This window comes from Ptychodera flava, chromosome 1, assembly GCF_041260155.1.
Source record: "Ptychodera flava strain L36383 chromosome 1, AS_Pfla_20210202, whole genome shotgun sequence".
In the NCBI taxonomy this organism is placed as follows: domain Eukaryota; kingdom Metazoa; phylum Hemichordata; class Enteropneusta; family Ptychoderidae; genus Ptychodera; species Ptychodera flava.
The window spans coordinates 43433137-43459345 of NC_091928.1; the positions used below are offsets into that span (position 1 = coordinate 43433137).

Genomic DNA, 26209 nt, shown 5'->3' on the forward strand with positions numbered 1-26209 from the left:
CGACTGTTATCTGTGTTCAAAATTACCTTTAATCGCCTTGGCTTGCCAGTGTCAAAACATATCTTAAGCGAGTTTGTTAACGAAGGATTTAAAGGATTTTCCAAGGCATTTATGTATTATCGCAGATTTTCAGGAATTACCTGGTTTTCTGTTTCCTCAGATTTCAATAAATTGCCAAGACGACGCCTGCGAAAAAAAGATAATACAACAGTCATTTTAAATGTAAACTCATGTCAAATGTACGCCATTACAAATGGACGAAACTAATGCACAATGGATTGTGGATTGTACAGAACCCCTGTAGAGTGCAGTCTTGAATGCACAGATGACAGAAGGACGGACCTAATTTCCACAACACGTGCTTAAATTCTTGTCAATTATCTTTTAAAGTTATACTGTCACCTGTTCCATTTTGCCACAGTTACCATGGAAAGAGAAAATCTAATCAATCACAGATTTTAAACGGGTGGCCGCTTTTAAAAAGCAGCACCCTCACATGGGCATTTTGAATACCAAGGAACGCCCCTTTGATCATATATGGGCATATTTAGATTACAGGTGACTGTATACCTTTAAGGAACTTGAAATATAATATAGTAGGCTTATTCAAAGCAAAGTAGATGTTGTAAAATGCTCCGCTCAAAGCACGACTTTCAGTGACAAAGATAATTAGACGTTAGAAATCAAAATTTCCGATTTTGATACGAGTTTGATGTTACACCAGCTTCGGACATCAATATTCTGTCTGTCTGTTTACCTGTCTTCTGTCTGTCTGTCTGTCTGTCTGTCTGTCTGTATAACATGTACACGTGACGCAAACACTCCACATACTTACAGGACAAAACTTTATACTGATATAAAGACATCTACATTCATGTTACCAATTACACATTCTTACTGGATGTGACATTTATCTCATAATCCTATAAAGGGATTATCTTACCTGATATCTTCGTAAATTGTTGGCTTATAGAGGAAGTCGATTTCGCTGATGTAAACGAAGGGAGTTCGCACAGGCCTGAGTGCGATGTTTCGCATGTGGTTGAACGGATACTGCTTCTGTGGAGTAATTGAAATGCGTGTTTAGATATAGCTCTATTGTCTCTGCTTTAGATAACTTTTACATGTAATTGTTAAATAAACGCTGTGAGACGTGACTGTTGTTCATATTGCATGCTTTTAACGAGTGCGCTGAAAAATGTATCTCAGTGGGCCAATAGGTTACAAATCCGCTTATCTTTTATTGACAGCAAAGTTAAGCCAAGTATAACGACTTCTCTGGCGCGATCTGTTCGACACCATTATGGTTGGCCTTGGGCTTGAACATTCTAAGACGCCAACATCGCCTACGTAGCTCATCAATTAACCAATCACAACGCGCCATTCGAGCGGCAGGCTCTATCCTGATCTCTTATTTGGAACGTATGTACGCTTGTAAATATGACAGCGCTAATAATAGCAATACATTTATCGTTCTCCTATGAAAGGAAAGTTAATTTGACGTTAACGTTGTACACCCCCTGTTCTTCTTGTTGATTTATTTATTCAAGTTCACACATTGCTTGAATTATCTAGTTTCTGACAAATTTAGATCCATTGAAAATTATTTTCTTAAAATGTGCCTGTGATTATACGCTTCATTGGTCACCAACTTTTGGACAGATTTGACGAACATGACTGTGACCTACCAGTGACCTCTCCTCGAATCCGATGTGAATGGCGATGTCGTGCCTCGTTTTCAGGATTCTTGATGACGTCGCGAACTTCATGATCTCGTGAGCCTGCCGATCATTTGCATAAACGGCCATACTTATAGGCCCTGTGGAACAATGAGAGAGCTCTTATTAAAGGCCCTGTAGCTGTAACTCGTGAAATTTATTGACCTCAAAAAGGCTTTCTATATTCTGTGGTTTTATTCAAATGTTTACAAATTTACAGGATACAGCCTTTTACAACTGAAAATTTGACAAATAAATTTATATTTTAACCGTTATTTTGATTTCCCGCCATTTTTAAAAACTGGTAATACTATAAAGAAAACAAAGCACTTGATGTCCCAGTGGAAAACATTCAGCACTATGAATTATATTGGACTACTCTGTTGTTTCCGTGGAGATTCCAATGCATATATGCACACCGTACAGTTGTTTTTGCTTTATTAGCTTGAGGGCGCCATTTTTTGTTTGGGCAAACATTTATTATTTATCTTGCTCAAAATTGCACATGCAGTCCCAGTGGACAGCTTCTTATACTTGTATATACATCCCTCAATGAGTACATTCCCACGGACTTGTTTTAGTTTGGAAATAAAATCACAAAAATAATGCTAAAAGATACAGCTATTGTGCCTTTAATGCATTTATCCAGCGTTCCTATATTGCGACATAGCTACGTTTTTATCAACGTGTCGAATCCCTGACAGCCGTCGATCAGCGTATTATTCCAATTACTTACTAACCTACCTATAAACGTTCGTATTAGATTACCAAAAATCCAATAACCCGTTAATCTAGCTTCTTAGCTAATGTCTTCAGACCAGCGTATACCTTCCGATAATCTGATATCATCTTGCAAATAACATCTGCCCTTCCGTTTGGATACAGTCACCCTTTCACCTTAAAGTTTCATTATTTTCTTATAGACATTCCTAAATCTGCTGACTTTGATTTTCTATTAGCCTAGCTGAGTATGGTCTGCCGAATCGATTTAGTATTTGGCATCTCTTCTTGCATTCTTAAATATTTTTGACGATCACGTGGTTCCTTCCATTCTTTAATTGACAAACAACTTCAACGTTCAATCAACAGTATTCAGCCTAACACAGGCGGGAGACATTTTGTAGGCACAATTATTAATTAAAACACAAAGCAACAGTACTTTCACGTGCCTTTACGATTACTTGGAGAAATTGTCAATTTACAAAGTAATTATTCTGCGTAATAACACAGGGAATGAATCATCGTCGAGGTTTGCGGCAAAACTTTATTTTTTTTCTGGAATATTTACACGAACCTGTCCAGTAGGTTGCTACCATTTCTGACATTTGTATCAGGCGATTGAAGTCAGTCTGTACGGAAAGCGTGACGTCATTATTTGCTGTCTCCTTCTGCAGTTCGAGAAAAATCAAGAACAAAAAATGAAAAACTGAGAAATTATGCTTAAAGAATAAAACAGGATCTCATACCGATGGAAGAATGTTATCTCACAAATAAGATCGATATCTCCGTATATTTTTTTTGAAAGAAATCTCACCTGTACTATTCCCCGTTTTTTCAGTCGATATAATTTGATTTCTTAAGTTGATGAAAAGGTAACCTTTTGGAAATTAAGTACTCGTAGATTTATAATAGATGCCACTATAACTTTACCAAACCCACCCCCCAAAAAAAACCCCAAAAACGGACGCGGCATCAATTATACTAATTTTATGCTGGACCTACGGGAAGATTTCCTATGAAGAAATGGTGAGTTCTTAAAACCAACGTTTCACGTTTGTAGAAGTCGGAACACAGGATTCTGGGGTCCCGTCTGCCAGGTTTCTGTAATGCAAAAAAAGATTTACGATACATTGCATAAGATATTGGTTGCAAATTTTCACACTCAAAGGTCGAAAATACTAGTGCGTATCTGTATTCTTTTGTTCAATGTAAGATGAACGAACTATCTTTAAAAAGGCTGGTATTTTTATAGAGGAAGTCATAACGAGATTAGCTATTTACTGATCGATGTCTTTTTGAATAATAAGCAAAAAGCTGCACATCCTTGTTGATCCTCTTTCTTTTAAACTGCAAGAGAAACGTTTTAAAAGCGTAATGAAAGCGTTTTGCTTTGACACTATGTGCTTATCAGCAAAACAAACTGAAATTTTACAGTTAACTATAGAGGACCATTGCAGTTAAGATAGAATGCGACTCGGGGACAGATATTCTGACTCTCAAATAATTACAATTCCTTTCTGATCTACCACTTGTAGGGGTTCATTTTAAAGCTCTTGGAGTAAGAAAAATTCTCATGGTCTTAGATTTTTAAAAATCGAAAATCATATTTTCCCCTATAGATTTCACACAGGGATTGCGGCCATTTTGAATTTCAAATATTGGTATTTTGGGAAATTTGTTTCTCTAGTACTAGACTTGCAGGTGACCCCTGATTTTTATTCTTGATTCTGTAAGAGAGTGGTTTAAAGTTTCGAGCAAAAAGTTTAAGTCTTTCACTTTCGAGGCGTCTACCTTTACATGCATAGTGATTTTATAAGATATTCTTAAAATTCAAAATCGAAACCAACCTGTGGTTCTACATCTTTCTGTTCAATAACCTTTGATTGAAGTTTCTCCGGCGCCATGTTACAAGTGATGTTCCGATGACGCAACAAGTTCCCATCCAAGTCTTGTATGCTGTACAAAACCGTCTTGAAATATATTCTCCTCTCGAAACCCATCTGTCCATCCTCTTCAATCACTGTCTTCGAGTTGAAGCTTAATACTTCGGACACACTGTCAAAACACTGGAATAACAATTACCCAACAAACGTTTTAATCTTTGGCGCATACATTGCAGGTACACGAAATTGTTCAAACTTGGAAATGAAATTCCGGAGTTACAATGTGAAATTCAAAACTACCTCCATTTCCTGCAACGAAATTTACTACTTTCTCGAATAACTGATATTAATGTGCACGTTAATGCCGTTTACAAGTTTTAAAGGGTGTCGACACAAACTGCAGATAGAGTCCAAAGTCTGTCAATTGTCAAAGTTCTAGGTAAAGGTCGGCATTTTGTTACTTATGATAGCATTGCTTGTATAGTGTAAACCTTGTATTAACAACTCAAGGTCATTATTTTCCTTTGAAATAGAAATCTGATGGATTATTTTTAATGCTCATATGGTCATGGTCGTCGTCCATCGAAGTTTGCAATGATCGCACACAAGGCCATTTTCATTCCAATCTGATCCATGAGGCCATGTTAATGACGTCAACAAGCAGGAAAGCTAGAGGATACATTTAATCACGCAATCTTTAAAGAATACCAAAAGCTCATCTCATCGGGTTGTGTCGCCCTGCAGAATAGCCTTTAAGCTGCCATTAGCAAGTAATCCTTACATGAACTTTACAGTTGGTATCTTTGGTAGTTTATAATCAAGATAGGAAGTATTAATCAGACAATATACCCATGAAGTATTAATTAAGAAATTCTATGTCAAGCTACTTCAAATAGAATCTCATTCGACGGAGAAATCTCAACAGTCACGTGATTTCATTAAATTAAATTCGAATTTCGAAACTTTGAAATGTAATTTGTACATACCCTGAAGGTTGTTTCGATGTACCAGTAGCAGGGTAATAAATGTATTACTGGACTGTCTTCCTCAGTAAATGACTTCCATAGTCTCTGAAATTAGAAAAGATGTTAAATACTGGATCAAACATGGGGAATCTGTTTGTCGCTGGCAGTTGACCATTTGACCGACGTCAGAATGGAATGCCGTCTCCTCTCGCAAAGAAAGTGAACTATTTTGTTCCTATCATTACATGCCTCTAACAGGAAAGTTTTTTGATGTATTTTAAATAAAGGAGCGCAGATATGAGCGGAAAAACCTATGAATGACATTGAACTCTGACAGCGAGTTGTGTGTATTTATAACATGCCGTAATGTACACACGCAAACATCAATGGTTGCGTTCGTGGGCGCATACGATGTCGTACTGTTTGCAGGATTACGTTCAACCAGTATGTACAACCTCAAAGCAGTACGTGTAAAACCGCTGAAAATGACGGTCATGTTTTCAGAAATCTACTGATTCATTGTATTCTTTCCCGTATTCTAAGATACTTTTTTAGGGACAGTTCCCCCCGAAAGTTCAAAAATAAATCTATTTTCTGTCCATAAAATATGTTCACCTCCTCTTTTATTTAATTCTAGTCATGCAAATGATACGAATGGACGGGGTCACTGGCAAATTCCGAGAAATCATGGCTTTGCGACCCGCCTGTCATTAACAAAAGCGAGAAGATCGAGATGTGAAGCATTTACAGTATATAAGCTTCATATTCAACTGACAGTTTTACTTAGGGTTTGGATTTAACAATTCAACTGATATCTTCCATGAAAAACAGGGAGTTTCCATCGAAAGGAGGGCTGCTGCCAAATGATGTATGGTCATCATCATCATCATCATCATCATCATCATCATCATCATCCATCCATCCATTCATTCATTCATTTATTCATTCATTATTATCATTCAATATATAAAACTCAATATCTGTCAACATTTTGTACAAAACTTCGAAGAATTTCGTAAATAAGGAAAATGGTACTTTACTACTACTGCCTTTGTCTTAATATTGGACATGACAAAAATCATGTCTCGAAGGCATAAGCGACTATCGCGGGCGCAAACATGACGAAACTTGTATACGATTACGATTTCGTGTTTGCAGTAACTATTGTGAGCATGATGCTATATTTGGTAGAAAACTTTTGACAGCGCTAGTGCCACGCTATGGGCGTGTCAGTTTCGCGAGTCGACTGACTGTCAGAATTAAAATATGGTGGGTTCACGATAAAAAAATGCAAACACGCCTGTAAGTTTGGAATCCATTCCAAACACTGCACTCTAATAAAACACAGCAGTAATAGATTGCGAATAAAAAAGAAGCGTGCTCTATCGCTACCACATTTATTTGGTCAACAAAGCATCGTATACAGATATTCTGATATAAATCGTATATCAGATACACGGCAGATGACAGTTACTACAACCGCGCCAAAATGAAAAGCCGTGAAATGTTGTTTAGTCAGCTTGCATATGTGTTTGCAATTCTCCTTAATACTCGTCTTATCGGGATAGATCACGCTTATCAGAAAACAAGTTATTGGATAATTACTATTCACAGAAGACAGTTTCTTACAATTAAGAAAAAAACAGATAGTACATAATATTGCTTGCTATCGTTTATGTGTCGGCTTTAATTTATTACGCCGCGTTTAACAGTTTGACCTTTCTGGGCATACAGCATCTATACGAGCAGCGCAGCGGTGGCAGCTTTCCTGTGGCAGATCATGCATGCGTGGCTGTGCTAGGAGAAAGCGACTGAGTAATCCTGTTTGTAACCGTTGCCTATGTCAACAAACAATATATTAAGGTGAATGAATGGGGAAATACGGCTTAACATGCAGAAAGTGAGGCAGATGTGACGCAGTGTACATCGTTTTCCGAATCCTTTTATCAACGCGTGACGTCATATCATTTAACACGACGTGCAGACACTGAAACTGACAAAAAAGGTCAGACAAACCCTCTTTATATCGTCATTACAGATTGTACCATCAAATACATACCTTCATCGACGTCCTCTCATGATATCCGGTGTCAGCGACCTTGGTTTCCATGGCAACGTCTTTCAGTATGCCCATCATCTCGTATTTCTGCATCTTCTCGACGTCAAGGAGAACCAGTCCCCTGTTGAACGGGTTGGCATCCCACATGGTTCCAACCAAGCCGACGAACTCCCGAGATCCGAAATGGTAAATCTCGCTCCAGATGACGTCAATCTCAGTCGTGAATACAGTCTTTGGTTCGGTCAGTATGAGCTGTTCAAGAAAGAAATTAAATTGTCTGAAAATGTAATTAAATTTAATCTATAACAAGTTAGAAGATACCTGCGTATTGCGACTTTCACAACCATGTGGGATTAGGTGACAATACCTTAGAAGCTACATTGCTTAGGTACGTATTAACTGATTGTCAAAGTAGACGGGATAATGACTTTTTAATTAATGTACTGGTTCTGTGATGGGTTGTTGCCCGGGCAAACGATTGAACAGCGCCTATGAGCAACCCGTACTATCGATGTGGATGGAGATATGTCGCCTAGTTTCTGGGTGAAACACTGTAAAATATGTGTTGGTAGCCACTTAGTAATGTTGCCAGTTATCAGTTAAAATGGCAAAGTGCATAATGTGTGGTTGGGTTATTAACCCCACCATGGCCGTCGACATGATGGGGGTCAGACTAAAATGAAGGACATTGAAGGACTATGAGGGATAGCGAAGGATAGTGAAGGGCGATATTTCTGAATACAGAAACGATGAGCAGAACCGTATTGTCACAGTATTGAATTGAGTGAAGGACAGTGTAATATCTCTTGGGTAGGGTGATGGACAGTGTTGTCGATATAAAAGGGTTATATATTAATATCAGCATTTTCACTACACAATAGGGCTTAGGACAGTATTTTCACTGCAAACTAGGGCGAAGGAACTGCAGAATATGGTGAAGAAGGACAGTTGTTTCACTATAGAATGGGTGAAGTACAGACTTTTCACTGCATAATAGACGAAGGCCACTTCGATCAGAGTAGAATATGGGGAAAGTACAGTATTTTCATAGCAAAATAGGGCGAAGGACGAAAGACGATGTTATCAATGAGGGGAAGAACTATATTTACACAAGAGGATAGGGTGATAATAGTGTCCGACATATTATCATGCACCGAAATTGTTGTCCTTCGCCTATCAACGTAAATAAAATATTGTTTTGCAGATTTTCTGTTCGTTCTTCACTGTCCTTCTCTGTTCACACTTTCAGTTTTTGCTGCTATTGAGTGTAGTTTTTATTAGACTATATAAACAAATAAAATATCCTAGCAACGCCTTTTGCGTGGGCTGATGCCAACGTGCGTTCGTCTGACTAATCGTTCACAAAATATTATCCCAGTGAGATTGACATTTTGTTCGAAAGGCGTCGATACTAGCAAGTCGCCGCATTTGTATGCGTACCATTGCGTGCGTTTAGTAGCTTCGTATGTATTACCAGTGATCATTTGTTAAGCTAACGGCCTTGCCCCAAGTTTCTTTCCAGTTTCAGCTGACTTCCTTTATGCTAAGCGCATTTGCCATCATTACAAAATGATGTAGCCTCTCACATAGTACTTTTATGGTTATATATTGCACGAGTGCTATGTAGCTTCGGCGCGTCTATTCATAACCTGGATACATGCAATTGCCTTGTATAGCGAAGACCAGATTCTGTTAGATTCAAAATTATTTCGAAGATAGAAGACAAGATATTTGTAAGAAATGTACCGATAGTATTCTAAAATCTGACCATTAGCTGAATCACCTTATGCCCACGGAAATTGCTCATCAAGGCCCTTCTGTAACAATAGGCAGAAATTTTGGAACGTTGCAACCCAAAGCCTGAAGGAAAGATCTCAGTCTGTTATGTACAGTGTAAATTTATAGTGCAAAGACATAGTTAAAGCAAGTTTGTCATCGTGTAAGTGCGTCTTCTGTCTGTCTCACTTAATATTGCTTACGCTACCCGATTTTATTGCTGATGTCAGTGTTTTTGTCATTTTATATCCTTCTGTCTAGTTTTTAATGATCTTGGGTTATTCTAGTCGCTTTGAATTGCGCCTCCCTCTTTGTAATTTGAGAAGAATTAAACCATAATTATCATTATTACGTGTATTATTGTCTACAGTAATGAGCAGTGTAACGTTCAGCAAAGCCGTAACAGTTGGTATACTAAAACCAAAACAGAATAAATTGAAGGAATAAACTTCACCAGACTGTCACCCTAGGTGGTAGGCTGGCGCGTAGATCGTGGGCTGAATGCCTCGGGCCAGACAGTAATTTCTGCCGAGAAAAGCCAGGCGACTGGGGACCAGTCTAGACCGTAAACAGTGTTGTTACGTACCTTTGTAAACGGTCTGTTTTCGCTTTCAGCAAGCGCTATGAAGTCTTCAGGTGAATAGATATTAATACCTACATAGAAAATAGGAAACAGCGGGTACGGTGAGTTAAGGCCATATTTTCATCCTTTTCCATAGATTATTCTTTCATCAAGCTGTTATCGTTGCTCGATGACTTAACAAAATATGGCCGATATCATCATCTGATTACTTAACAGATGTTCTTTCAGCCAGGAATTTAAGGTAAATAAATAAAACCAATTAAATTAAACACTATTTTTGTTGCTGTACATTTACCATCCGTGTTATTACTTCCTCTGGGAATACAGGTCACGAAAATTACAAAGTACGAGTCACACCTGTTTTAACTTTACATTCCCGATTTGCACAGATGTACGACAGATAGTATTTCCACACACTGAATATGATGAAATTCTCACCTTGTAATAGGCGCCATGTTGAAAACAGCGTATGCAAAGTAGCGTTGACCTGTTGGTCGTCTGCGACGAGATGGAACTGCACTGGATTGGTCCGACGGACAAGGACGGATTTAATGAGACTGCCCAGTGACCTCACAGACTCAAGGTCGGGTACACAGACTAGGATGTGAATCGTCTGCGGGGGAAAACACATGCACACTCTATGACATCATCAAAGGTTAGAAATCTACCATTCCTACTTTGCCTGAAACCCTTGTAGGATACCCTGCTGAACTGTGCCGTTTTCATTTTACCGATGGCTTCTAAAATTGCATGACTGACAGTCGGGTTTATGATTCTAAATAAAATACTGATATGGGCAAAATAGGAAACACAGCAAAACTAGCAATTTATTCTACCGATACAGACGGCAATTCATTCGGTTAAGTTACTCAAACTTGCAGTTTGCAGGATATTTCTCGTAATGAATTTATTAGCGGACTGTTGATATTGTACTATGGCCGGCTAGCGCAGAGCGGGTCATATCCCTGACAATTTGCAATTTAAATTTGCGAAAAGATTCCTGACGGCGGTTAAAATTTTGCAGTCTGACAAAATTTTCATATTTGCCAAAATTTCAAATCAAAAACACGCGTCCTAATTTCTCTAATTCCCTAATTTATTTTTGTAACAGAACTATATTTTTCGGTCTTTCTTGTTAAAGTGTATTAAGCGTGATCATCACCTGAACAATGCTGATGTACTCTCAAATTGTAGCTCGATTGCTTCAACTGTGGATACCTTCTAAAATGACAAATACCGGCGAACAGTGATAGGTATTCACATTAATCACATGAGCGCATCGTCGCTCTTGACCGCCCCGTTTATTTTTAAACCTATTACGGGACACGTGACAGACACGTGAATTTTAGACTTTCACTTTTGCCTTTTGAAATGTGATTGTGTTCTTCGTCGTCCCTCTTTCGTACGAAATCACTTGTGTACACAAGTTTTCAGGGGCAATCACAATAGTGCAGTTGCATAGCAGAGGAAACGAAAACAGACCCATCCAATCAACAAGGTCATGGTCAAAGCACAAGGTGGAATCTACTATATGACATAGAGACCTTGATCCGTTTCAACTTTTACGTCCTGTTTGGGATGATTTAAACCCATCTATGAAACTCGTATCTTTTGTTGTCGTCATCATGGTTTTTTCCGAGACGTGTAGTTGAGTTTTAAAGGTTGTAGCTGACGATTGTTATTTTATGTGTTATTAAAAGTTGATGGCTACGATAACTTTGACGGCCTATGTTGCCTTTGCGTAACAATGTTATGACATGCACTCAACAGTAGCTGTATTATCACCATGGTAATAAGGGGCGATAAACGGTACATTTTGTATCACACTGTACAGAGGATAAATACTTTAAATTTACATTATTTTGCATTTTAAGCATTGGAGTTCACATGAATTTCTCACTCACCTCACACGGCACTGGATCGAAGTGTATCGTCCTCTTCTGCAGTTCGATTTCGGTGTCAGGTCCGCCATATTGGTTACCTGTCATTACTGGAGTAGAGAAATATGTCAGCAGGCATGTCGCCGGATGACGGGTATAGCATTTGCATTGGCAATGAACATATTTTTGCCTTATTATTCTATTGAAACTAGACGGACTATTTCGCAAAACTGAGAGAAAAATCTGACCATGAATATTTCTGTATCAGAGGCAGCGTTTTTTACAGCTGGGTTACAAAAACATGTTGAATGCATCTTAAATTACATTATTACGACTGGTTCGATTATCAAAATGTGTGGAAGTGATTGTTAGGCAAATCATAGTCTATGGAAAATGGAAAAGCGATAATTACTAATTTCGTTTTCTAACATTAAGGCATGTTTATGGCTTTATGTTAGCCAGTCACACATTGTTCGCAAAATTGACTATCTTACGCAATTCCACCCCTCTTTTGCTGAGTTGACATGGTCACTGAACAGGTCCAGTCGTTTCTCACAGGTATACATCATAATTGATAATTATCGGATAAAGTAGTTTCGACTTTTTCATGATATTTGTCTGAGTCGAAAATGTGAAAGGTCAAACAAAGGGTCCATTTAATAAATCACAGAAGAAGCATTGACTGAGTAAAAACTTACCTAGCAAGAACGAAGCTAAAATGAACGTTTGTAGGAATATACAAATGGTGAAGACGGAGAGAGTTTTTCTGCTTGCGATCATCATTTACTTCGATTTGATGAAGAAATTAAAACCTCGTCCAATCATCTTTCTTGAAGCGTGAAGTCAAAATCCCATTGTCAGATAAAAAAAACAGTGGAAGGTTTACATTCTCCCCGATCAGACAGAAGCCATTTTTGTCACTCCGGTATTTAGGATGGCAGCAAACCCTGAAAGCCATGCTCGCAAGGCACTGTGGGAAAGATGAATTTAATGGTCTAATGCAAATAGAAGAGAGGATTAGGCGCCAGATGTTGCAAAGTGGTGCCATTTGTAGTTTTGTTTGCATGCAAAAACAACTCCCTTGAATAGAAAATAAGAATCAATAATTCTCAAACAGGAAACGTTATAATTTATTGCCACCGAGTATTGCATCACCCCATAGTGGAGCGTCCCATCTAGCGTCGAATTCTGAAAATAAATAATGTGATTTCCGTCAGCTGTGGTCGTTCTGTGCATTGTCGTCTGCTACGGTACAAGCTGTTGTCGATTGGCGCGCTGCACTGTGCGTGGTGGCGGCTTGCACGTAATAGGATTTTGTGTGCTCAAAGCTCTGTCGTCATTGGTGACGCATGAAAGAGCCGATCACCGCAAACCCCATTCCATCCTGAATTCACGCTCCCCACCTCTAACGCGTCATCGGAATTTGTGATGCTCCAGTTCCCGAGGAAAACGACCGCGATACAATCTCAACGCTTGAAGACAGTGCACTTTACACTCATCATGTGACCCGGCCTATTTCATCAAACCAAGCTGCCAATTATCACCGATTTTACTAACTATCACTCAGTCTTGTTCACCAGTTGGTATTACAGTAGGCTGTGTTCAAAACATCGCGATGTGTTCTCTTGACGGACAATGAATTACATTTGCAAAACCCTTGCGGCAATTTATTTTGTCATCCTGGCATTACAAATAATTGTCTTACGCCAGCTTCTTACGGGTGAGTTTTCCCATGTTTCACTATCTGAATAGCTGTAAAATTACACTTATAAACCACGTCCCAAGCATGATCAGATATGATGTTTATATTTTGTGGAGGATGTGACTGCTGTTGCATAGAGCTTAACGCGCATGTTCCAAGGGGGGAAGGTCACTGATCGACCTCTGGAAATTAACATATCTTGTGAAAACGATTTTTTATGTATGAATAATTTACGTTTTGCCACGGCTGTTATTGTTATTGTACTACTCAGTAAGTGTTAGCGTTCACATTTCCTCTTAGTCGACAACATCATCATCATCATCATCATCATCATCATTATCATCATCATCACTGCATCATCATTACTTCTTCGCGCAGTAACCCAGAAGGATGTATTCACAAAATTGTACGTTTTTATAGAAAACATTTTGCCCATTAAAATAAATTTTATTGAACTTTACTTAATGACACACATAAAATTTATATTTCTTTAAACCGACAGGTGATCCCAATGTATCAGAAGCGACTATCAGAACAGCTGAATCGTTGAGGGCGCAATACAATAATGAATGCGAGGTAAGTTTTGCTTTTTTTATGTTTTTTCCCTGTTTTTGGTTTAATTGATGTGTCAGCGATATACAGTATACGAGCATATCGCAAGTTAAAAATGAAATGTCTTCTAGCAAAAATATCTTCTGGATAAAAAAAACAGTAAAAACTAGTTCTCCAGCTATATTACTGGTGAAGACTTAGTTTCAAAATAATTCTGTGTTGATGCAGTTTTCAAATTTAGCTATCCTTCTTTTCATTAAGCTTCTAATTAAGGTCAACAGGCGTACAGTTAGTTTTTTTAGAAACTCTCTCTACACACATAAAGAAGATATTGGAGAATTCTTCCAGATTTTATTTTTGTGGTACTTATTTAGGACGCCTAGATATATCATGACGGGAACCATGACAGACAAGCTTAGGCCAATGAATCATAGTTTAAAATGAGAGAAAAGAATCCAAAGGAAGCGATGACATTATTCATGTTATCGATCAGAAATATTCGTTCTAGCAAATTACATTTTTAACAAACCCAGTGAACGAAAAATCCCATAAAACTAAAAAAAACAACAACAAAATTGTGTTTTTCCTTCCGTGGTTGTTAAGGACGAAATTTTCAAGTTTTTGTTTCTCAGCCGAGGGTCAGGATAATAATCGACAGAGGAATCAAAGACAATATTGATCGGACGGGATATTTTTCAAAATATTGGTATCTACGTTGCCAGAGGATAAAACAAATAAAAAAGGTATTTCTCTGTCACGTGACTATGACTATATCTCATTACAGATTATTAAAATCCTGTCATGCGTCAATGATCAAGATAGCGTCAGACGGCTTGCTATTTGGTCAAATCCATCGTTATACACAGCCATAACCCGCTTCATTTTCACATCATCGCCCCGGACGACAAGGTGAAGGTCACAGTTGATACATTGATGTCGTCATGGCAACTACCTGGTGGTAGGTAATGACGAAAGTGTGCACCCGATATGTCAGACTGTTGGAAATGATCTAGATGAGCAAGTAGTATCATACTCGCTGTGATGATATTCATGTTGATACTAGATATATCTGAGAATAGGTGTCCCATTGCAGAGAGCCAGAGCATGTGCATCGATATAATCCCTAACACAATTGAAACTTATTTGGGATAATTGGATGGTGAAGTAAGGGACCGTTCAGTTTTACGGCCGGGGGGGGGCCGGCAAAATCTTGTCGCCGGTGTTCAAAAAATGATGACCCCCCCTGCATTTTTCGCAAAAAATGATGACCCCCCCTTTGTCAGACGAAAAAATTTGATGACCCCCCCCCCCCCCCCCGCTGAAAATAACCAAAACCCATATGTCAAATTTACCCGCACGGTTTGGATTTGAACTCCGGTACGCAGCGCACTTTATTCGTGTAGCAGAGATGCCAGTGCACAAACTTCTCAGCCACATCCATGCAAATGTCTGTTAATTAGGACGACTGTAAGGCAATTTTGAACTTCATTTCCATAGACAACTTATGTCCATGGACATTGTATAAAGTAAACTTTATTGGAGTGGTTCGCCAAAGGCAGCCCTCCGGTTAAGAGGGTCATGGGCCATTACGTAAAGTCAACTTTATTCTAGTGGGGCACCAAAGGTGGCCCGCTGGTAAAAAGAGGGTAGACCATGGCCATTGTACGAAGTAAACTTTACTGAACAGGGCCGCTGAAGGGGTCCGGCCGTTAAGATGGTCATGGGGTATTACAATAAAGTCAATTTATTGTAGTGGGCCGCCGCAGGCGGCCCGCCGGTAAAGAGGGTCGATCATGGCCATTGCATGAAGTAAACCTAATTGGAGTGGTCCGCCAAAGGCGTCTGCCCGTTAAGAGGGTCATGGGTAATACATAAAGTATATTTATTGTAGTGGGCCGCCGAAGGCGGCCCGCCGGTAAAGAGGGTCGATCATAGCCATGGCATAAAGTGAACTTTATTGTAGGTATTATGTTTTTGAAAATGTGGTGACCCCCCCTTTCCTACCAGTGAAAAAGTGATGACCCCCCCCTTCTCGGATTCCAAAATTATGATGACCCCCCCCCTGGATTTTGCCGCCCCCCCCCGGCCGTAAAAACTGAACGGTCCCTAATGTCGATTTTATCGACAAATGTAATCTCACCTGCTTTTCTTTTTACGTTACACACTTGTTTTTATGAGTAATTTGCAAAATTGCAACAGTCAGCTATACGGCACCTAGCACTTTTGAGAAATTTGAAAAATATGAAAATCCAATTATCCCAAATTAGTTCAAATCGTGTTCCCTCCACAAAATGGTAGGGAGCGCTAGCCCCAAAACACCATTTGTTTATTTTGTGACTCTCCGAGGTAATCCTCGATGTACTCGCAACCTATTTTGTCCGCCGTGGTAGGCTTACTGTATCCTAATTAATGTAATTTTTTGTTGATTTCAGAACTGTAATACTACTTGAAATATACTGACGTCGCCACTTTTTGTGCTTTGACCTGTTCAATTGCGGGAATTACTCGGAAAACTCTTGATTTAATTCTATTTCCACATACATGTACTTGTTCTACCATGCCCGTCGATAGGCACATAAGGCGCCATTTTGATTGTGACACGCAAATGCCAGCGATAATCACTTTATATAATATTAACAATCTAACGGACCCGAAAAAGCACCCTCGCAATGAAATATTAAGCGTTTCCCGACCGTTTGTAGAGAGACATTTTACTGAGTAAAATTGAGACAATGTATACCGGTTCCCGACAGACAGACAGTCAGACAGACATCTGTAAGTAAAATTTGTTCAACACTTTGAATAAAAGCACTGCAATCAGCCTTTCTTAAATTTAAGTATTTCGTTCAAAGCTATTTGACTTTGGATGGCATAAGTTGTTTGTGCATCATTAGATCCTGACGAAGGCTTAGTAGTGGAGTCTGCGCAGTAAGGCAGAACGCGATCAGCAAGCAGTAACACTCTCCCCATAGCTAACTCCCTCGTATCATGTTTACTCCGCTCACGTATTTTCATGTGATCGATCACGAGCACATACACTAGAAATAACTTAAATCAGAATATTGAACCAATACTATAATTTAACTAGTGGAAAGAAGAACAGCCAGACACAAACAGTTACAGGGAGTGACAGAGCCACGCCGACAAACAGACAGACGCAAAGATGGGCCCTGCCCTATGTGTATAGGGACGGACCCTGAGACGTCGATGAACATTCTACTCTACCAGTCTGTATAGTGACCTCGTTTCTATCATTGAGTCGTTTTCATACTTTTGCAGTGACGTCATCCTGTTTGACTATGCAAGATGTTCTCCAGACGCTACCACAATGGACAGAATCCCTCAAAAAGGTTGGACTCTTTCTTAGAAAAAATTCCTGAGAGCATTTCGAAATCTAACATTGATTTTGACTTCATATGAAGATCTACGTCTCTCAAGACACTGAAATAAATCTGTCTCTTGTCTGTCTGTCTGTCTGTCTCTTTTTCTGCCTGTCTCAGGTAATCGTTATCGGCGTCTCGACCACACTAAACGGAGACATACTGAAAATTTGGAATCAGTTTGACGACTTCAATCACGACCAAGTTTTCGGAGTATCAAGGTCAGAAATCGGCAAACCAGGTCTGCTACTGGCCAACATATCTGCCTCATCAATTCAACAAGACGATTATGGAAAGTTTGACGACCTCTGGAAAGATGTTTTTCAAAACGCACAAACAAATTCAAGACACGACGAATATCTGGTCACGGTAAGTTGCAGATTTTGACCACCAAACATAAGTTAATTTAGCATGTACGATGGCGTGAGGTCTATTCGAGTTACCAGAGGACCAATTTTGCACACGTATAATTGTACGTTTTTACTTAAAACCGCTAGTTTTGCAGAGACACACAGACATGCTGCTATTATTATAGCAAAAAGAACTGAAAAATCGCATCATGACGTCATCGATTATCATAATTACTATTATTCCACATCACCAGGATAAAACCCTATAATTTTCATTGGGTGAGTTTACATACAACCCGACGCTTAAACTAACTTGCTCAACACCATGACTTTGTCTCGGACTCACCATCCTCCGACAGAGAGTACTGAACTCTATTCGCATTCCCAAGATGCCTCCTATCAAAGGTTTTTAAAATCAAGTTTAGTGATCTGCACTTGATTGTTTATGCTTCCCAGCATGGACAGTAGAAGCTTTAGATTCAGATTTTTCTTATTCTATTCAATGCCAGACTTTAGACACAGCGGTACGCCTCCATCACAACAGCTCTACGAAGGAGTTGCCATGCAACGTTAACATAAACGCGGGAGAGGATTTGGAGGCAAGCATGTTTATTTTTATTTTCTGAATTTATTCTTCCAGTATAACCTTGTCGGGTTCATCAAATACTTCGAGATTACTATCAATTAACTGATTGAAAGATCCAAAGTTTGAAATGAGTCTAATGTATTCGTGGTAGAAAGAATTTGTATACACAAACTATTGATAAACAGAACCACTTAACATGTGACCAAGCAGGTAAACTTTCAGCCAATGGCCATGGGTATAGACTCTGCTTGACTAACTTTACGAAACTCAACGTAGCGTATTACAGAATGAATAGTCAGATAATCTATGACGTCATTCCCTCAGGGCTGTGTGACTGATATACACGAAGTGTTGAGTTTCACCCAGGCCTACAGGAAAGCACCGGGCCAGCGTTACTCGGTGTATCAAGAATACTTCGAGAGTGTCTATGAAGCCATCGCAGAGCATGATGGGAATTTACTGAGGCGGAGATTTATCAAATGTCAATCGTTTGTAAGATTTCCACAGGTAACTAACAAGGTGAGTGATTCAACTCATTTTCCGTGTAAACCACAAAAATATTACAGGTGCGTAATGGACGAGGTTCTTGATAAAACAGCGCCAGCATTAGTTTCTGTATGCAAGTTTATAAACCATTCTCCATCAAAGTCAAGAATAAATATCGGGGCAACTGAGCAAATGTTGTTACAGAGCAACAAATGACCAAAGATTTGCCGATATTTGAAATTCAAAATGGCCATAATCTGTATATTCTATTGTGAAAATTAACTTGTCGATTTTACAAAACAAACTGGACGGCGAAAACTGAATTAACCCAAATGAATCCACAAGGATCTTTTCTCTTCAAAATTTGCAACTTACTGTATGCTTCTCTGTGTCTTTTCAGACTAAAAAATGCGCATCGATCGTACAAAGAGAAACTTTAACTCTTAGAACTCATTTGTTTTATCACGGTGGACACGTAAGTAACTTCAAGAACCTTCCATAGCACAAGTTAACAAAGGTATAGATATGATAAAAGTATTATAATATGACAAACGACGTGTTATAATCAGGGGATTTACTCATGTGCATGTTAGGTGTGAAAGGTGTTGTGTTTCAATTTTTGCTGTGTTTTAAAATTTCTGTGCATTGGCATATGAAAAACTAAATGTTTATCCGGTTGATCGATATAAGTTCTTGGGAAAAAAAAACCTGATAAAAGAAATGTGATGTGGCCTCTTCAAACAATATCCACTGTCCATTACTCCGACACAAATGTCACCGGTTGTCGTCCATCGCTCTCTCTCTTTCAGGACCTCGATATCGATGCCTACTCTGTTACCATGGCAATGCAGGCTGATTTCAGCAGATTCATACAAATGATTGACATGATTTCGTCATATTGGTTATGTGAGTTGCTTCCTTAACTCGACTTCACCAACAAAATGTTACCATGCGCCACTGAGGGTGGAAACCTCCGCTATTTTTGACTCTCTAAAACGTTTATCGTTACCCACCTTTTAAAGTGGCACTCCCACTTGGTAATATATTTAAAGCACATGCTTTTAATGCCAACGGTCGATATTTGACATGGCGACTGCGCGCGGATCGCGAGATATCGATAAAAACATGTCTTCAAAAAAGTAAAAGTTTGAATTCTGGTGGCCCACCTATATCAGCTTCCGAATATCGAACGTTCGGCACTAGGGCCATTGTCAACTAAGCTAAGGAGTACGAGTCTACGCTTACGCTGCTGTACGCCACAGTACCACTCACGTCGGTGATCGGTCATGCCCCGTTGGAGAAAGCTGAGTCTTACTGACTTGGCGAAAAAACGAACACCAATTTTTGCTGATTCCACCAGAATTCGCATCTAGGTGACTAGCACAGTTACGTGCAGTTGATACATAGCGGCGCGCGGCGAACCACGCGTGCTGTGTGGCAGACGACAAATGTAGTCATCGGAGGCGGCTAATATTTAACACGTAAAAGCTGATGTCTGTGGTATGGGTTAAAAATATATGACAACTGATTTAGAATAATGAAAACGACAAAAAGTAAGGAGAAGTTTTAAAAACTTACCTGAGGTAAAGGCATAATGCTGTATATAAAGTCTTTGCAGTGGAAAGTAAATTAATTGCGTCGTTCGAACTTATTGTAGACTCCCTAGGGAGTACGAAAAGTCTAATTTGTCATATACTTTACCTGGGTGGTCACAGTTGACAAATTACCACCTTTATACCACATTTGCCAAGTTACATAGGTAAACATGGTGTAAACGTGGTACTTTGTCAACTGTGACCACCTAGGAAAAGCATATGACAAATTTGACTTTTCGCATATCGTCAATCTGCACAACAACATACCTTCGGGGGATTTCGGGTCAAAATCAGAAACGATCGTAAAACCTCGGGATGTGAAAAATACGCTCGGGAAATGACATGTTTTTATCGATATCTCGCGATCCGCGCGCTGTCGCCACGTCAAATATCGACCGTTAGCATTAAAAAAATGTGTTTTAAAAATGTTACCAAGTGGGAGTGCCTCTTAAACATCACTCTATGCATTCATTAAAAATACATCTCGCCACCAGCGTTTGTACATCAACATGATTAATAATTTTAATATTTACTCGATACTAAACCTCTTCAGACAACAAGTTTTCAGTATAAATAGTCTTGAATTAGACTGAAATGTGTGTCGATATATAGGAAAAAGTAGACCAGTTTACTTATAATAATTGCTTTTTGTGTTTTTGTGCCTATTTTAAAAAGGTCCGATGAGTATAGCTCTGTATGCTACCGATGAAGAGGCATCCCGCCTTCTCAGAGTAGTCAAGTTCTCCGGGGCACTATCAACTAGAAAGGATATAGCAATACACATCGCCTTCGTTGATAGAGATTTTGTATGTATTTTATTGCATTCTGCATTGTTGCGCGTTGAGATTATAACAATATTCGTTTTTTATGATTTGTAAAACGTCTCAAATTACATTGTGTTTGTGTCGTTAAGTATTGACACGTATTGTAGTCTTGTATAATTTGTGATGTGTCATTGGTTAAACATTGCTATGTGAAACGGTGAAATGTACCATGGTTTTGATATGGTTAAGTGAAGTGTAGTGTAGTTTAGCGTAGTGTAGTGCAGTGCAGTGTAGAGTAGTTTAGTTTTGTGTTGTGTAGTGTATGGCTCAGTGTAGTGTAGTGTAGTGTAGTGTAGTGTAGTGTAGTGTAGTGTAGTGTGGTGTAGTGTAGTGTAGTGTAGTGTAGTGTAGAGTAGTGTAGTTTGTGTAGTGTAGTGTAGTGTAGTGTAGTGTAGTGTAGTGTAGTGTAGTGTAGTGTAGTGTAGTGTAGTGTAGTGTAGTGAAGTGAAGTGAAGTGTAGTGTAGTGCAGTGTAGTGAAGTGTAGTGAAGTGTATTGTAGTGTGGCGTGGAGTAAAACGTGTGGTGTTGTGTGGTGTTATAAAATATGATGTAGTGTGTAGTGTGTGTAATTATGCGCTGTGTTGTGTTGCCTGAATTTGCCAAAGATATCTTTAACAAAAAAGTCAAAAGTTACTTTGTTTTACTTTGTTGAAGTGTAATGTTTTCCTCTGTTTGTCTTTGTATGGTGTGCTGTGGCGTGGTTTTCTCCAGTGTGGTGAAATATGTGGCGCGCATGATTTCCTGTACCGCTGTTTTGACGTTTTTTAAACGTTTTTAACGAGAGAAATGGGCTAACTGTTGAATGTACTGTACTTTGTGATGAACTAAAGACTCTGCGTGGAATGTTCAATTTAATGTCCTTTTCTAGTGCCAGTCAAATTCTTATGGAATATATATATAATATTTCTCCTACAAACAAGCTATAAAAGGCGAAAGACAACAAGTCTGCAGCAAATTATGAATGCGTGTCTCTTACTCCCCAGGAACACTATCCAGTGAACCATCTCCGAAATGTTGCCAAGGAGGGCGTCATTACCAACTACCTCTTCGTCAGCGAAGTTGACTTTTTCTACAGTGCTGATATCTGTCAAAACCTCAGGTAGATGGTCGACGTCATGGACGATTTGTCAGAATTCCCCAGCATTGTTTGGGGTACACGTCACTGTTCGATTAGCAGAAAGACATACATGTTGTCGTCTGCTCGCAGAATGCCACGAGTCGTCCGGTCATAACATATAGAGACAAGGGTGAAACGGCATTTCAAAATTTGTCATTATATATTGGAAACAGTAGCGAGAAGCATCCACGGATTATATCAAAACCACAGCAAATATAGGAAAATAAACAATTATTGAAAAAGATTTGACTATGAAATAAAGATCACGTGCACCTTATTCGGAAGCCCGCCCTCACACTTATAATCATTATACCACCAGATAAAAAAATTAGCGTCAGAAATTGTCCGAAATTTAACTCAACTAGATCTTTGCCTTTTTGTCACTTTGTCAGGTATCTCATATCAGAAATCGATGACAGAGAGAGGACCATGGACAAAAAGGTAACATTTTGTCGTCTGTTTTACTGATCAGATCAGAAGTGGATACGTTGCGCAACCTCAGAAGGCACGACAGTACCGCTCCTCCTGTCGTGTATTTGTAATAGTGATGACCTTCCTTCGAACTTTTCAAAGGGCCAATTCACTTTTTTCATGCTGCACGCTCTTAACGACACAAGTAGCAGGTGACTTGGAGGAACAACACAAAAATGAAAGAAAATTAAAGGCGCCAGCCGTGATTCAGTTGCTTGAGCTCAGAAGGATCAATTTTATATGAGAAACTTCAATTTCTACAGTTGCTATGGATATAAGACAGCGTAGTTCGGCGTGTTGCTAGTAATGTATAAATATCCTTAACATGCATTGTCAAGTTTAAATGGGCGAAGAGTATGCGCCTTCCAGTGCCCTTTCTGTTGAATACGGCAAAAATGACTTTTTGGTGACTTAATTGAATTCAGACATTGATGTAAATAAACATCAAATATTTGAATGAAGAAAGGGGTGTATTCTACCCCGTTTTATCAGAAGCAGACGATGGCGAGCATGCCTCAATAGGCGTGTTCCATACTAGGGTGGAGAGATTCCCCTTTAAGGTGCATGTATCAGTGTGAGTTTACAACAGCACCATATTACACACCTTTGCAAAGTTTCCATACAAATCACTTGTCCAAATAATTCTGACCATATAGGCCTATATGGTAATGCAACAATGAACTTTGTATTTTACATCCGGGTTGTTATTCTCTTTCACAGGCCATTGTGGTTCCTGCGTTTGAGTCACGAATACTCACTGAAAGATCGCTACCAGTCACGAAAGATGAGTTAGTAGAACGATATTTAAATGAAGAATATGAATATTTTCAGTAAGTAAGGGAACACAATGCTTAAATATTATAAACGTTATGTAGTCTTCAATGTCAATATAATGGAACAGGTAAGGGAATGAATCCATGCGTTCAGGAAACAATTTTGTAACTCAGTACTGGTATATTTGCCTCAAAATCCACTTATTCATTCATTCATTAACCATTCAATTCATAGAGTTGTCCCTACGCCCATTTAGCCGTAGTCGAACCACAGGCCATGGAGCGATTCTTTGATCAAACACGCATCTCTCTCTCTCTCTCTCTCTCTCTCTCTCTCTCTCTCTCTCTCTCTCTCTCTCTCTCTCTCTCTGAATAGTATGATACAACAATAATGCTTCACAAGAAATGACAGCCCTCTTTTCTTTTCTTTTTTCTGTGCAGCCAGACAAAGTATCCTGGTGGTCACAAACCAACTGATTATGAAAGATGGATCGATGCAACGGAGGAATACCGAGTGAGTCCTTTAGAGTCAATCCAATAAAACATTTAAAGGAGAGTATATGTGAATCGTTTAATTTTAAATAATATCAGTAATTGTTCTACAATACTGCTGATTCAGTACAGTTTTTTGTGTGTTTCCTCTTGTTGATCAGCTATAAAAATCATGACAACTACTGCAGCAACACAAGTTAAGAACGACAAACCTGAACTCTTAGTAAATCATAAAATCAAAGAATACTTTCTCATACCCTGATGATGGCCATTTCGAATGTATTTGTATTTTAATTCAGATCAGGTGGAACCGTGGCTACGAACCGTATTTAGTCCTGAAGACACAAGACTGTCCAGATTTTCCCAAAATATTTTCAGGGCGTGGTTTCAACAAAGGCAGCCATACTATGATTTTGGTCGCTCAGGGGTAAGTGTTAAGGGTGATAGGTCAAAGGACATAGCCTCCACACAGTGTTTGAAATTGATGGAAAACATCAACCAGGCTTGTAACTTAATTTGGAAAGGTGCCAAACAGTGCTAGCACTAATAATCATATTTTGCATATTAAATGCCCAACAAACCGAACTCCAGAATTTATTTTAAGTCGGGAATCGGGCAGATAACTGCAAAATTTCATCTTCCCGCCCAAAAACTTTGGCTGTCCTGGGTAGGCGGACAGGTAGTCACTCCCTACTCTGCTCCCATTAATCTCATAAAATACCCGATGTTCTTGCCTAGAGTACCAAAAAGCAAGATTTACACTTGATCTATATTTATGAATATTGTTTACAATACATAAAACAAGTACGTTATCAAATTAATCACACATTTTCCAGAGGCTAATACGAACATATCGTCTTTCTTGATATCCACAATTGAGTATGAGTTGCCTTCTCGGTAACCGTCATTACACAAAATGGTTAACCTGTATCATTCGATTGCGTGAAAATCCATCAGATTTTGGAATCAGTTATCTTGGAAACAACCGACGACTGTCTGCTATAACGTTACATATATTTGTAGCAGGTAACAGTCTTATCAGGCCAAGTGAAACGTAACAATTGTGATTCTCGTTTCCTTCTGACGTCAATTTTCATTTTTCTTTCTTTCAGATACCGTTTATTGGTGTCACCGAACACGTTTATGATTCACATGCCACACTGGCTCAGTTCTGGCAGAAAGCTGTACTTAGATGACGAACACTATCAAAAGTAAAGAACTTAATTACGTCGTTAAATCGTTCGATAATTATGTTCTCGCACTCTTAATACCAACATGTCATCCAATTATATTTTCATCAACTCTTTACTTTACCAAACAGGTTGACAAAAAGCAAAATTCTGGAGTGCCTCATTCAGATGTTGAATATGTTAATTTTTGTCAAAGTTGTTTTGTTTTCGGTTTGGATCGTTGTTGATGTCTGAGCAGAATACTCTGCAGCAGTCATATTTTGATCGAGCCCAATGGGGAAGCGGGTCTATGTCACATGGTGTGTCTAGACCAATTAAAATGTGTCAATATATTGATGACAACAGAAACACGATTTGCATATTGTCGATCCTACAGTTTCAGATTAACTGTCGGTATTACCAGACAGACAGACGGGCAGACAGACAGACGGATGGATGGATGAAGAAACAGGCAGCCTTACAGACATACACATGATAGGCCAGCTACATACGGCACAAGCTCAATGATGGCGAGCAAGCCGATTGTAGTAATTGTTGTTGGAGTACTGGCCTCTCATTTGTCGTTTCCATGTCAACAAACTCATTTCGCTTCCCTTGCTTCGCTTTTCAGGTGTTTGAGTTGGGCCAAAGTGCACTTCGATCAGAGTCTGTACAAAAAATACAACATAACTGAACGTGACCTTCGAAGAGGCGGATTTTAATCGCAAGCTGACCATTTTCCATGGGAAGATAAATTTAATACTTTGTTTTTTGATCTTGTAATTTTTAACTTGAAGTTTGTACTTTTATTTTTTAAGAATAAAGGTGAATCATATTAGATTGTTTCGTTCCACGTGTCTTTCTTTGTTGCAGAAATTTATACATTATTTACTACTTTTTAAGGCGGTTGCTTTATACGAATTGCATACTCCAAAGATATAATTTGGACAATTGTTAGGCATGGACCAAAAATTTTGATACACAAACAGTTCTATGATTCTTCACCTCTATGTCTCGGCAAAATTTACAGGGATAAAATACGCTTTCTTAAAGGGACAAAGTCGCTCTTTCAGAGATTTTTCTTGAATTTTGTTTTGTTATGAAAAGTAGTTTATGTTGCTTGACTT

At 38.9% G+C, this 26209-nt stretch overlaps 2 protein-coding genes across 5 annotated transcripts in view; one reads left to right on the forward strand and one right to left on the reverse strand.

Moving 5' to 3' along the window:
• Positions 1–12556, reverse strand: part of LOC139138308 (xylosyl- and glucuronyltransferase LARGE1-like) — a 19986-nt gene extending 7430 nt beyond the window's left edge. Inside the window, exons 1-12 of the mRNA XM_070706634.1 lie at positions 12283–12556; positions 11609–11694; positions 10143–10317; positions 9708–9775; positions 7346–7597; positions 5308–5391; positions 4286–4504; positions 3441–3539; positions 3013–3106; positions 1689–1819; positions 944–1059; positions 141–186 (exon numbers count right to left, since the gene is read on the reverse strand). Coding sequence (XP_070562735.1) covers positions 141–186; positions 944–1059; positions 1689–1819; positions 3013–3106; positions 3441–3539; positions 4286–4504; positions 5308–5391; positions 7346–7597; positions 9708–9775; positions 10143–10317; positions 11609–11694; positions 12283–12367 — 1455 coding nt within the window. The 5' untranslated portion in view covers positions 12368–12556. The remainder of the gene's footprint in view (positions 1–140; positions 187–943; positions 1060–1688; positions 1820–3012; positions 3107–3440; positions 3540–4285; positions 4505–5307; positions 5392–7345; positions 7598–9707; positions 9776–10142; positions 10318–11608; positions 11695–12282) is intronic.
• Positions 12557–12931: 375 nt separating this feature from the next.
• On the forward strand, positions 12932–25920 carry LOC139138315 (xylosyl- and glucuronyltransferase LARGE2s-like). Of its 4 annotated transcripts, none has more exons than XM_070706644.1 (17): positions 12932–13304; positions 13789–13862; positions 14623–14796; positions 17118–17188; positions 17339–17587; positions 18078–18167; positions 18479–18673; positions 19041–19115; positions 19450–19546; positions 20911–21041; positions 22044–22159; positions 22570–22618; positions 23369–23478; positions 23863–23935; positions 24213–24340; positions 25026–25124; positions 25714–25920. In XM_070706644.1, the coding sequence occupies exons 3-17, from the start codon at positions 14772–14774 to the stop codon at positions 25802–25804; spliced, it is 1599 nt and encodes a 532-aa protein (XP_070562745.1). In that variant the 5' UTR covers positions 12932–13304; positions 13789–13862; positions 14623–14771; the 3' UTR covers positions 25805–25920. The 4 variants fall into 4 exon arrangements, with proteins under 4 accessions (XP_070562745.1, XP_070562767.1, XP_070562762.1 ...); XM_070706666.1 differs by having other exon boundaries at positions 24218–24340; XM_070706652.1 differs by having other exon boundaries at positions 12972–13304; positions 14623–14747.
• Positions 25921–26209: the final 289 nt, after the last annotated feature.